Source organism: Heterocephalus glaber, unplaced genomic scaffold, assembly GCF_053883595.1.
Source record: "Heterocephalus glaber isolate CG9 unplaced genomic scaffold, H.glaber_assembly_v1.0 deba00001481, whole genome shotgun sequence".
NCBI lineage: Eukaryota > Metazoa > Chordata > Mammalia > Rodentia > Bathyergidae > Heterocephalus > Heterocephalus glaber.
Genome location: NW_028258317.1, coordinates 53,367,473 through 53,381,276, shown reverse-complemented (window position 1 = coordinate 53,381,276; position 13,804 = coordinate 53,367,473). Strand labels below are relative to the sequence as shown.

Here is a 13,804-nt window from a genome sequence, read left to right as displayed (position 1 = left end):
CCAAAGTGAACGTCCTGTATTATAATGGTGAACTAAAACCACACGAACCAAGTTATATTTGGAACTAATTTTTAAACAATGTCCTACGCACCTTTAAGTAAACTCATGAGATTCACATCATTTGCTAATGATTCTGAAAGCAATGAGTGGTAGAAACCAAGGCATAGATTAACATGGCGGTTCCAAGGCAGGGGGTCTGAAAGCACCTCTTTCGGGTGAGCTCAGCCCCCCTCAGCATCTGCACAGCTGACTGTGCTGATCTCAGCAGTTTCATATAGGACATCGTTTAGGCAGCGCATCCCCCTTCCTAGCCTCCAGAGTACTGGGTTACAGGCATGCACCACCATGCCTGGCTTCAAGATAAAAAGAGTTTTTTAAAGCGGTGAGGATGTAGCTCACCATGGAGGCCCTGGTTCACCCCTCCCAGGAGAGTGCTGAAGGAAGGGCTAGGGATGCAGCTCAGTAGTAGAATGCTTGCCTAGCATGCATGAGATTCTACATAAAAGAAAAGAGTAGAAAAGGAATAAAGGGGAGGGAATGATATCCCACAGCTGTGTCTGCAAAGGTGTTGTCCATGTAGTAGGGTATCTATTCCCTTACCAAAGAGGGGTGCGGGGGGCATTGGTAAATCAGGCAGCTCCTCTCCAGTTCCACTGAGTATCTCCCACCCAGCCTGCAGCTTCCTCCTCCTCTTCCCCTGCCTCCACGGATCCAAAGTCACACACTGTCTCCAGAACCATCAGAGCCTCAATTCTTCTGCCCACGCAGAGTCCTGCTATTGGCTCTGTCTCTCTGAAGAGCGCAGGGGATTTGGAGAAACTCACTCGGAGATCATAGTCACAGCCCCTGAAGCCCATAAGTGCCTGGCTCACATTGAGGCGTTTCCTTGAGAAGATGCAGTTGATCAGCCAGCTCCCTCGGGGTGAGATTTCTTATGCAGGACCCCAGCAGTTTTCCTGCACTCCACTCACCGTGACACCACTGATCTTGAGTGACAGAGACCAAACCTGAGCCCTGGGGAGCTTTTGTCAACCTGCATCAATTCCGGCAGTCCCATCAGAATTCCTCCTCAAGGGGCTGGGCCCTCAGGAGCATTAAACCCCACTCCCCCCACAGTAGGCCACACAGACCCTTGGCTTTCTGTAGATTCATTTGGCTCCTCTTGTTTTACTTCAAAGATGTGAAAACCAAAACAAATATTCCAACTTGGGTAGGGCAGGAAGGTATACAATAGAAAACAGGGAAAACCCTCCCAGGTTTGGACAAACCAAGCACTAAGTTAAGACAGCGGAGAAAAGGAAGAGAGTAGAAGAGGTGTCTTGAGATACAGTTTCCTATTGGCTTGACCGATTTGCAGGCCGTACATTCTCGGGAGCATTTAATTTCCCTGACGTTCATCAGGCAGAAATCCACTGTGCTGCCATTGTTCAGGAGCTTAAGGTGCCTGTCCTGGCAGAAGCAGCCTTGCCAGCTGAGGTTGCCTTTCAGATACAAGAAAACAGATAACCACAAAACATAATGAGGCAAGACAGCGCACAGATCCGAACTTCTGGGGGGCTGTGAGGGACATGTAAGAGGCAATGCAAAGGTCGCATATTAAATTGTTTCAAATATTACAGCCTTCTGATACTTGAAAGCCGCTAAGTTCATTTTGTCATGGATCCCCTGACCTTGTTCTGTCCCGTTGTGCCATAGCCTTGCCCAAGGCCAGGGCTCTGGGCCTTGGCCTTGGCAGCCAGAGCACTGTATTGTGTTTCCTCACAGCTGGCCTATATCGGGTACCTGATGCTCTTCAACTACATCGTGTTGGTGAAGATGGAGCGCTGGCCTTCCACCCAGGAATGGATCGTCATTTCCTATATTTTCACCCTGGGAATAGAAAAGATGAGAGAGGTAACTGCCTTGATGAAGGAAAGCACAGGGGAAAGATGGTGGCTAGTTCTCCTGATGGGTGGAAGGGAGGAGGGGATGCCCAGGATGCAAAGGAAGCCAGAGCTACCTTCGCTGCTGGGGCTCAGGCTGTTGCTTTCTCCATTGACGAAGCCATGGAGGATTCACAGGTGACGTTTATGGGCTGTCACTCCATGAGTGCTTTGGATTTAGTTTATTTTCTCCTCACGTAGTCCCCCCGCAAATTCCCCAGTCAGCTTCCACATAATTTACACCTCTGTTTACTCATCCCTGTACACATGACTTTTTAAATTTTGCTATTTTTAATTCCCATTCCAACCCTTACCCTGGGTCTCCCTGGACAAAGGCCACCAGTACCAATATTGTTTCTCCAAATGTGTTTCAGCAGCTCTCAGAGGGCCTCTGCTTTCATTCCTTTATTTAATTTATCCTCCAGTTGCTTCCTTCTCAACATTTCTCATGCACCTGCTGGACACCAGCCATTCCACAGTTCTGGTCCTTCAGGCTGAGGATGTCAGATCCCTCTTTTATCCCATCATCTGTGTGGCCTGAAAGAAACCATAAAATGCCAGCTATATGTGATTTGTTTGAAATGAAAGCTAACCTCCAGACTGAGGATTTAGCTCAGTAGCGATGGGCCTGCCTGGCAAGCATAATGTCCTGAGTTCAATCCCCGGTATCAGGAAAAAAAAAAAGAGAGAGAGAAAGAAAGCTAACCTCCGAGACAATTGAATGCGCTTCAAAAATATGAGAAAACATAGAAGAAACTTAGATACAGATTTCTAAGTGAAAATCAATCTAAAAAGATGTGTGTGATTCCAACTATATGGCATTCTAGAAAAGGCAAAACAATGGAGACAATAAAAAGAGCCATGATCGCCAGGGCTTGAGAGGAGGGATGGATGATAGAGGCTGTTTAGGGCAGTAAGATTATTCTGTAGGATTTCCTAAGGTGGATACATGTCATTATGCATCTGTTCAGACCCAGAGAAGCACAACACCAAGAGTGAGCCCTAACGTAAGTGACAGACTCTGGATCAGAGTGGTGGGTCCATTAACAAACACACCACTCTGGTGGAGGATGTTGCTAATGGAGGAGGCTACGCATGTGTAGGAGCAGAGGATATATGGTGAATTTCATTCTTCTTTTTATTTTGCTGTGAACCTAAAACTGCTCTTAAAAATAAAGTATTTAATATTTTTTTAAAAAGAAAAAGCTAACCCCAGGACCCTGTAGATTCCAATAGCTTCTAAAGTGAATAGGACCAAACCAAAGTCCACAAGAGGGCGCCAAAGCCCTGCTCAGTGCTCTGCACAAATTTAGTTCACCAGAGAACACCCTGAGGGAAGACAGGCTGGTGAGATGTTAAGGATCCTCTGCATGTTCCCTGGACCTGTGGGGCCCAGAGGGGCCTTTTCTGGAGGAAATACTTCTGTCACATCCACTGCTCTACCAACAGCTCAAGAACCATCCTGGTTGCTATACTACAGGGAGTAGGCACCATAGGAAAAAGGATTCCTACTGTCAGCAGATCCACTCTTGCTTTCATCACTAAGACAGGTCCTTATCTTCTGAATTTCAGATCTAGAATTCTCTCCAGAGAAAAAGATGCAGTATCTTTTAAATGTTGTATTGGGATCATTAAAAATAATCTGTGTTCAAAGCCCCTCTTGGGTTTTTACACTGTTTGGGAGACACAGTCATTCTAGCTAGTATTTCTCCATCCTGGGAACCTAAGCCTGTGTACACTAGTCCCATGTTATAAGAGCCTGGATTAAACTGACAGCAAACAAAAGTGGTGCAGTGCCTTGCCTTGTTCCAACCAGATGTCTACACCGCGGTCCTCCCATTCACAGTGCCTCCTGCTTCTTGACCAGTGGTGTGAACTTCCCACTTGTAAATGGGACAAAGGAATAAATTTGTTTGGGTCTTTGTGTGGCTCCCTGAGAATGGAGCCCACTCCTGTGAGGGCCCCCGTGGTGTGTGGTGCCAGCTGGCAATCTCGAGACTTAACGCCCATATTCTTTCCCCATGGTAAGCAGAAGAGGGAAAGACTCAGGCACGGAGATTGGAGTTCCTCCAGGGACTTGGCTGGAAGAAGACAGGGAGCAGCCTGTACTCGACGGACTGTTCTGGCGGAGGCTGCCAAGCCGGCTGGCAGCCAGGAACCTCCGGGCCTGCTATCCACTTCTCCAGAGGCAGTGTAGGAGGAGGGCTGTGGGTAGGTCAGGAAGGGGTCAGCGACAAGTCCTTGTTTCTGAGGAAGCCCCGGGGAGGGGTGGAGGAGGGAACACCTTGGTGTCTGACCTCTTCCTCTGCGGCCCAGCCCGGAGAGGTCACCATTTGGCCCATGTCCCTGTCCTGAACTCAGAAGAGAGAGGCTCAGCTCCCAGGGGCAGGTCCCACAGGCACCAGCCTGCCTGCCTGTCACAGTCAGATGTGGGCCCTGAGGCACTCAGACTTGGGAAACGTGGAAAAGTTTGCACTTGACCATGGCTTCCGAAGGAGACACAAGAGAGGCTTTGTGGTTTCTTGGGCTGCCCACCCCTTCCCATCCCCACATACTCCTGCCTGTGGTCACCCATGGTAATCCCTTAATAGCGTGGCACTGTTTACAGTGTGCTTTACTAGACGTTATCTCATCTGGGTCCTCCTCCCACAACTGTGTGAGGTCAACGGTGTGGCTATGATAACACCCTGACTTTACAGGCCTGGAAACCAAGACTTGAGGGATTAAGCAATTTTTTAAAAACCCATGGCTAGAAAGGGCTTCGAGGTGAAGGGGACCGAGGAGGCACTCTTGGCCTTTGACTCCTGTTTCATCCCAAGCGGCTGTACTTTTATCTCTTCTTTTAATGTCAGGACTCCACAAAAAAGTTTTTACTATTTAAAAATTGTATTAAAACATTCTGTGTTTAGCAGTTTTTTAGCAGAGTGAGAAAAGAATCAGAAAAGCTCCAAGGTGCCGTCCATCCTCCTTCCTTCTCCTCTCCACATACACGTGTAGATTTTTGCCTAGTTAAGATGGAGCCAGAGGGTGAGAAGCCATTGAGACACCACCAGCTGCAGGAACTGCTGGTGGGTAGGACATGAGCAGTGTGACCTGGGACCCAATGCGAAGGTAGCTCCTAGGCCTGCTGAAGCATGAACACAATGGGAGAGCCAGCCACCTGGGTCTCGAACAGCTGTTTCTGATGCATACTAAGGTTTAAGAAACCCTAGGCTAGGGCTTAGCGAGGGGGAACCACAGAGGATGGACTATGAGACTCCCAGATAGCTCTTGGTATTATCTTGCTCAGCCTGCTGAGCCCCAGTCCTAACTTACTAACACCTCCCTGCCTTAGTATTTCAGATCAGGGGCACCATGATAGTGGACATGAAGAGATGAACAAACAGTAGATCGATCTAACCCCAGTCTTTTTTCCCCTTTGAGAGAACCCAAATGGAGGAAACAGTGGGTCATGGCTTGAAGAGATGGAAACTTAAGAAGTAAACACAAGAGATTCATGAGGGTGGCCTGACGCCTTCTCTAAGCTAGGCTCTGCGTTCCTCACATCTTGGGCAGGTTATGGTGGAGGATGAGGGCAGCTCCTGCTGCACAGCTGTGTGTTTTCTAGAGCCTCTAGTGGTTGCCCCTCGAGGCTTAAGATAAATCAAGAGTTCTAGTCAAGATGAGGATATGGTGTAACAGCCAGTCAGTCCATGGACAGATATTTATTGTGTCCATTATGGAACAAGCCTGGGGTATAAAGGATCTGCCCTCAGCATTTACAGAACAGTGAAGAGAAAATAATGGCAGATGGGTGGGTGCAAGGATAGATAGATGGATGGATGGATGGGTAGATGGGTAGGTAAATGGATGGGCGGATGAATGAACAGATAGGCAGATACATTCATGAAAAAATATGTATGGAGAAAATTTCGTGTAGTGATAAAAACTCCAAAAAATTAAATATAGTGAGAGTGACTTGGACACATTGAGGCTACTGCAGCTCGGATGATTCAAGGATGGCCTCCCTAAGAAGGGACATCTGACTAGAGACCTTGAGACTGAGGAAGAGCCAAAGGTGTAAAGCTCTAGGAAAATAAAATGCCCAAGGAGAAGGAATAAGTACAATATGTAGGATGGACTTGTTATGCTTAAGAGCAGGCAGGTGTGACCACAGGGGAGAGAATGGGGGGGAATAGAATGAGATGTGAAAGAAGGCCATGGTGAGGAGTCTGGGTTTTTCTCTAATTGTGATGGAACCGTTGGAAGTTCAAGTGTGCCAGTATCATAATTTTTATCACTTTCTGCTGTTGTTCATCTCTCCTGTCTCCCTGTTTTAAAACTGAGGTACAGTTTACCTGTAACAAAGTGAACTTCTGGTAAGGGTGTGGCTTGATGAGCTTTTACCCAGTAATCATTGGCTAGATGATAAGTTCTTAGAGATCATCACCCGGTGTGTTCACCAGGGAATTGACTGCAGGCTGACAGGGATACGGTGAGAAGGCTGCTGCAGTCATGTGTGAGGCGAAACAGGACTTAGAACTGGGTGGCAGCCGTGGAGGGAGTGGGAAGTGGTGGGTTAGGCTGTGTTTAAAAACAGAAGTGCAAGGACTTGTTGTGCAACAGAGGAATGAAGGAGTCTTCCTAACAGAGTGGCCTGAGTAACCCAATATGATGGAGCTGTTTACAGAGGTGGAGGAAAATCTGTGCGAAGATTTGCAGTGTATTGGGAGCAAATAGTGTTAGAGCAAAACACCACTCTGTGTCTAGAATTGTAAGGCAACTCGAAGGATCAAACTTATTGTTCATTTCTGCTTCTAGACTTTTCAAATCCAGATCGCCTAAGCTGAGCTCAGTTGTGCATTCATAGCATGAAAGCATTAAGGTAGACACAGACAGACAAAATAAGCTCCAAGTGTCAGCTCACAGACCAAGCACTGAGCAACTGGGCTAAAGCTAGAGACAGCAACCAGACCTAACCCCTCTCTCTCCGGCCCACTAGATCCTGATGTCAGAGCCCGGCAAGCTGTTGCAGAAAGTGAAGGTGTGGCTGCAGGAGTACTGGAATGTCACAGACCTCATAGCCATCCTTCTGTTCTCGGTCGGAATGATCCTGCGTCTTCAAGACCAGCCCTTCAGGAGTGACGGGAGAGTCATCTATTGTGTGAACATCATTTATTGGTACATCCGTTTACTAGACATCTTCGGCGTGAACAAGTATCTGGGACCATATGTAATGATGATTGGAAAAATGGTAAGCAGGGTCCTCGGATTGCATGGTATAAGTTCTTAGAGAAGGAGTAGTGATAATAGGAAGAGGGATGTAGTTTGTTTAGATCTTTTAACAAGGTTTACAGGAAATGGCGCTGGGGTGTCATTTTTTCAACTCCTTTTGAGTATTTGAGAGTTTGACTACATATGTATACAAAAACTAGGAAATTTAATCACCAGCCACCCATTGGCAAGCTGAAAAAATATATGAAGGTCATCTATTTTGTGCCAAGCCTGAGTTGGGTATAAAAAGAAAGAAAGAAAGAAAGAAAGAAAGAAAGAAAGAAAGAAAGAAAGAAAGAAAGAAAAGAAAGAAAGAATTAATTAACATATAGTGTGAGAATTTGGCCAGAGATCTGTACAAGTGTAGAAAAAGCATAGGTTGGGAAAGCGTTCACATGAAGATAACACTGTAGCTGAGTGTTGGGGAGGAATGGGTGACCACCGCCATCACAATTTAAGTAGATTTTTAAAAGATTCTCTCTCTCATACTCTCTCTTTTTTTTTTTAGTAGTACTGGAGATTGAACCCATGGAACACCAAGCTACATCCCCAACCTTTTTTATTTTGAGACAGGGGCCTGCTAAGTTGCCCAGCCTGGCCTCAAACTTCCCATCCTCCTGCCTCAGCCTCCTGAGTAGCTCAGATCACAAGGGTGTGCCACTATGCCCAGATTTAAAAGATACGCTTTTTTTAAAAAAGAGAAGTTTTAGAAAGTGCCTCTCCCTATACAAAAGGAATGCAAATATAGTTTATTTCAGTTGAGCTGAGTTTGAATTGGACATTATGCATCATGTGTTTTGTGACACTGATGGAAAATTTTGTTTGTTAAAACTAGATTCTGGAATGATATACCTACTTAATCTAATTTTTTTAAAAAAGAACCCCATATGCTTCCATACCAGTGGCCAAGGCCTTGTTCCAATACTCCTTGACCACAAACCAGCTTCCAGATTTTTTTCATGAAGATCGAGCCCTAGGGAGACATCGGTGGTGGTGCATGAGTAACTCAGCTCCTGCCTCACCCTTACTAGAGAAAGAATCGGAGCCTGCAGGGACACTCACCAGTTCCCCCCTTCTCTAAGTGTGTTGCCTACTTCACCTTTCCAGGCATACTTGGGGGAACTTAGTCCATCCGCCCTGTGCAGACAAATGCCTCTCAAGGAAAAATCTCTTTGCTGGTCATCTTCACTTCCATTGTATGAGCTGCTGAAACCAGCAAGTGTTCAGCAGATCCCTCCTTCAGCATCGCCAAGTTTTACTATCATACCTCGTTGATAAATCAGTATCTATGAAACACCTGTTCCTAACCCTACTAAAATCAATCTTTTTTCACTTTTTAAAATTGGTTATACAGATGAATAGGTTTCATTTTGGCAGATTCCTGCATATAGAGAGCATGCTTTGACAATTTTCACTCCCATCCCTCCCCTCCCCCCAATTTCTCATTTAGGGGGGTTGGTGTGTATGATGTATTTATATAATATGTCCACACCCCCACCACCCATCTTTATGCCCCCTTGAAATGAATCTCAAGTACCCAGAACTTTTCCAACAAAAGCTGGGACAAACTCATGTACAGAGGAAGAATTCAAATTCAAATGAATTGGAGTCCTTGAGTGATTCACTTAACCTCTCTCAGATTCAATTTACTCATTTCTAAAGTATTAATGAACAATAAGTGTGTATCTTGTGATGGTTAGAAATAACACATGTTTAACGGTGAAGTGTCTGGCTCACAGTTTGGTAGTTGATAAATTATATCTGTTATCACTGTGTTTACATTGTTTTTTAAAGTACAAGGAAGAAAAATTGATGAGCACAGTTATTCTGCTTTATACACAACCCTTTTGAACACCACCTTGGTATTTATAATGCCAACATTATTTAGAGCAAATATCACCAAACCTATTCTAGAGAGGGAGAACTTGAATTCTCAAGTTTGAGTTACTTACTCAAAACTGAACCCCAGTTCAACAGGCATTTTTCAACCAGGAAAAAGATGTGTATATTACTTTATTGTTCTATGTGCTGTATCATCTTTGTACTTTAACAGTGCATCTGAGATTGTAGTGAAAATCTCTGTATCTAAAGACAGAGTCTATGGATGGGGCTTAGGAGAGAGACCCTCCCCCAGTCTATGTATGAAAGAGCAAGACGTTTCTGGGTACAGAGGTCAAGCTTTTATGAAATCATCAAATGTATTCTCAAGTGGACCCAGTGAAAACAAAGAACACTCTCAGCTGTAAAATCAGACCAAGTTTTCTTAACCTTTACCGGGAGCTCTTCAGACCCCGGAATACCTGAGGGAGGAAGAAAGGAAATAAAGGAAAGAGACAGACACAATATTCAGTTTGCTTGCGATGGGGGACCAGGAGGAATATGTCTCTAGGGGGCAGGCTTCAGGAACTCCACAGGGGCCCACCTTTATTTAGTCAGCGAGGGGCACAGGGGAAGCACTTTTTTAGGAATGAGGACTGCAGTAAGATTAGAATAGCCAGATAGCGATCAAGTTTAGCATCTCAAAGGGGACAAGTTAAAGTCCTATTTTTCATTGTCCCCTAGTAGGCCTTATCTCTGCCTCAGTGTGCTGTGATCAGGGCTTTTGCACTCAGCCAGGAAGTCTGCCATCTTTTGCATACTTCTCTGTTGCGAGGACAGTGACCTCGGGACCAAGCAGCCTGTTTCCTGGCCCCCACCAGCCTATACAGGTCACGGCTGGTCTCCAAGGAACCTTGACACTTTTGCTATGTGAGGATGGGTAATTATTTCAGGGCATGTTTTGTGCATCACAGGATTCTCAGCAGCATCCTCAGCCTCTGCTCACTAGAGAGCAGTAGTGCCTTTGTATGCACACACACACACACACACACACACGCACACACACACACAGGCATAACAACAAAAATGTCTCCAAACGTTGCCAGATTCCCTTCAGTGACAAAACTGCCCTCTGTTAAGAACTACTGCATTAGGGGATTTTTAACTTGCTTGGTTGTTTTTTTTGATTGTTACCGTAGTGTATTTTAACAAAATCTCCAAAGGCCCAAAGAAACCAAATGTGCTACCTTTAATAGGCTAAGTGGAGCCAGATGTGGTGATGCACAGCTGTAATCCCAGATATTCTGGAGGCTAAGGCAGGAGGATCACAAGTTTGAAGTCAGGTTGGGCAACGTAGCAAGATTCTGTCTCAAAATAAAAAATAAAAAGGGACAGGAATGTAGCTCAGCAATGCTAGTGTTCAATCCTCTTACTGTGAAAGAAAGAAAGAAAGGAAAGAAAGAAAGAAAGAAAGAAAGAAAGAAAGAAAGAAAGAAAGAAAGAAAGAAAGAAAGAAAGAAAGAAAGAGAGAAAGAAAAGAAAACCTGGGCATGCTGGCATATGCCCCAACATTCAGGAGACTGAAGCAGGATGAGAAGAATCAAGAGTTTAGGCCAGCCTGGGGTACATGGAGAGATCTGGTCTCAAAAAAAAAGGTGGCACTTGAATACTTGAAATAACTAAAAGCACACTAATGCAGCAAGATTATCTTAAAATCCAAGTCTATCATTTTAATAACGGAATAATTATCCCACTTTTGACGAGAATGAAACCTTACTAAGGGGCCAGCAGAAGGGGTGCTCTTCATTTCCTCTACCTTCTAACTTATGAATGACTGCATTTATCAGTGGCAAATAAGCATGACATGAGGACTTTTAGGGACTGTGCTTCTCCTTCACGAGGCTTGTAAGATAATTAGTTCAGAAATACGAGTTAGATAATGGGAAGTAGGAAGGCAGATCTTTCTCAAGTGGGAAGGAGACCAAGAGATGGAGGGAGGGAGGGAAAGAAGGAAAAGCAAAGAAAGGAAAAAGGCACCCACCCAGGAGGGAGGCTAAAAAGAATTCAAATGCGTTGTGTGCTGGTGCTGGCTCCCCATGCTGAGTGTAATTATTATGTACTGCAAACATGTCCTAATGAAAATAAAAGTTTAAGAAAAGAAGAATTGAAACAAGAAATGAGATAATTAGTTCAATAATTGAGCCATTGATCCAGAATGCGGATAAAATATGCCCGTAGAATTTATCAGTGAGCCCAATGAACTGCCAGGCTGGAAGCTTAACAAGATAACCCAGATGCAATTGTACGGAAAGTTCCTTTTCAGGACTAAACAGCCAGGTAATCACTGTGCCCTGGATGACCAGGCATCCACTTTGCACTACTTCATGTGTCTTTGCATTGTGTGAGAAGCCAGCATGCACGTACCTAATGGCATGGGAAACCTGCATCTCCAGTGATTTCCAATTGATCTACAGGCCCAGGGTCACTAGCAGTCCTGACTCTTCCTTCACATTCTCCTTCTCAAGGGAATTCTCTAAGCCTCATTACTGTTAGGCTCGCTTGTCTAATGCAGAATAAAAACAACAATGGAAGCTCTCATTTACAATGTGCCAGGCACCATGGGGTGTTTTGTTTTGTTTTCTAAGACAAGGTCCCATGTAGTTTAGTCTGGCCTTGAACTCACAGTGATCTTCCTGTTTCAGCTTCCTGAGTGCTGGGATCACAGGCCTGCACCACCTTGCCTGGCATAGCCAGGTACCATGTGAAACACACACTTATTGTTATAACCCAAGAAGTAGATTTTAGTCTCTTCATTCAACTGAATGAGCTGAGACTCGGGGATGGACAGTGGTAGGATCGGGTTCCTGACTCCGAGGCCTGACCTCCTTCCAAGTCTAATAATGATACGCTAATGTGGACTGAGAAAGTGGTGCATTAAGCACTCACATAGTGTCACGATTAATCTTTGTAAAAATAATACACATTATTATTATCTCTATTTTAAAAATTAAAAAAGAATAAGCAATTTTCCCCAGGTCACTTAGCTATCCTTCCTTTTCTTTTTTAAATTTTTAATGGGGGGAGGGGGTCAGGAAAACTTTTATTTTCTTTTTTTTTTATGTAGCTATTTTTACTGGCAAAGCAAAGATGAAAACCAGGCTATCTGACCTCTGGGAACACACGCTTAATCGCTGCTGTATATACTCTCCCCTGTGGAACACCTGGAAAGATCAAGAATGGGAAGAATCTTATTGAACCAACTGGATAATTTAGCTTTAAAACAAAGGGAACCAGCCTTTGTTCTCACTAATAATGCCCAAATTCTGATATTGGAATAGAAGTGAAGACTTTGAAATATATGAAGCTAAGCAGGTGGGAAGAATGTTCTTCTCTTTGATTGTTTTGACCCTGTGGATAGATAACGGAATGAATTTGAATGACAACAATAGTGGGAAATTAAATTAGCACAGTTTCTGTATTTACTAGCTGAATTTCTTGGTTCAATCTCATGAGGACACACCTTCCTCTCCCACTCCTATTTTAATCAATGTAAGTAAACATAATATGAAAGGCCCATGTGTGCTTTCTCACTGATAGAACCTTTTTGTAAATAAATTATGAAAGAATTTTACAAAATAAAAAAGAGATCAGGGATGAAAACTAGACCCGTATTTCCTGTAAAACCTCTTCCACACAGCCAGCTTGCTCACTGAGAGAGAGTTCTGAGACCACTAAACTAAAAGGAATAACGAAGCAGAAGAGTAAGAATGAATATCAAATCTGGAGAGATTCCTATTTGGTTTCAAAGTCATATGATACTTGGGATGATGAATTTTGAAGCTGTCTCAAAAACTCATTAACTGACCTAAAATGTATTGAGACTCCAGTGTCCCAAGGTATGCAGGAAGACTGTAATGTTTGAATTCCAACAACAGGAACCACGGAATATACTCTTTTAAAACAACGTTTTAAACTAATTCGGAGGACTAGAGGTGTATGTAGCTCAGTGGTAAAACATGTGCTTAGCATGTAGTAGTCCCTGGGTTCAATCCCCTGCACTAACAACAGACAAACTCCCTGAAACACTGACTTGGAGACTTCATTATCATTAATAAAATTGCTGCTCGTCATTCTTTGTAGATGGGCATTCCTTCTGGACATATGGTATCCAAGAGAAGGTAGTGTTCATATCACATACTTTGATCCAAGGGGTAGGAACCAGTCAGTCTCCAACTGGCTTAACCCCTAGAGATAGGCAGACTTATAAAAGGACGGGAAGAAACTACAAGCAGGGACTCAGCCAGTGCCAACATTGGCTCTCTTTCTCTTGCATATCTGCTTCATTTAGATCAGCTTCCCTGGAGGGAAATTCAGCCTCAGACACAATGAATGTACAACATTTTGAAGAAGGAAAGGGAACTTCTGTCTCCCACAGCTTCAGTTAAAGAAAAAGGATCTCCCTGGCCTGTCTCTTGTCACATACTTACCTCTCATCACTGTTTCCAGGGGGTGAGCTACCACCATGAACCTAGCCTGGAAAACACACCTACTTTATGGCCAAATGGGTGGGAACTGTTTCTAAAAGAAGGTACAGTAATGGCTTCTGGCCGGGCAACATCAATAGTTTCTGCAGACTCTTCTTGGGTGATAAAAGGAAAGCAATTTGGCATATGAGAAATAGATCCAAAAATACCATGGAAACAAACAAGGAAAAAAAGAGAAAGATGAACAAGATTGTTACTAGAATGAATTTAGGAGAATTTTATAGACATGTCAAGGAGGAAATCCTTCATTCCAACAGCAGGGACAGG

At 44.2% G+C, this 13,804-nt stretch overlaps 1 protein-coding gene and 1 long non-coding RNA gene across 29 annotated transcripts in view; one reads left to right on the top strand and one right to left on the bottom strand.

The window, feature by feature from the left end:
- Nucleotides 1-13,804, bottom strand: part of LOC106008816 (uncharacterized) — a 186,199-nt gene that overhangs the window by 62,654 nt on the left and 109,741 nt on the right. The window contains exons 2-3 of one of the 2 annotated variants that reach the window (XR_002392430.2): nucleotides 2,237-2,459; nucleotides 1,783-1,869 (exon numbers count right to left, since the gene is read on the bottom strand). This is a non-coding gene — a long non-coding RNA (uncharacterized LOC106008816). Of the gene's footprint in view, nucleotides 1-1,743; nucleotides 1,870-2,236; nucleotides 2,460-13,804 lie in introns of those variants that run through there. The other variant, XR_015439931.1, reaches the window with a different exon arrangement.
- The window catches only part of Trpm3 (transient receptor potential cation channel subfamily M member 3), an 843,949-nt gene that overhangs the window by 772,270 nt on the left and 57,875 nt on the right, over nucleotides 1-13,804 (top strand). For all 27 annotated transcript variants that reach the window (XM_087183504.1, XM_087183498.1, XM_087183497.1 and 24 more), the window contains 2 exons: nucleotides 1,765-1,893; nucleotides 6,904-7,155. In XM_087183504.1, the coding sequence (XP_087039630.1) occupies nucleotides 1,765-1,893; nucleotides 6,904-7,155 (381 nt within the window). The remainder of the gene's footprint in view (nucleotides 1-1,764; nucleotides 1,894-6,903; nucleotides 7,156-13,804) is intronic.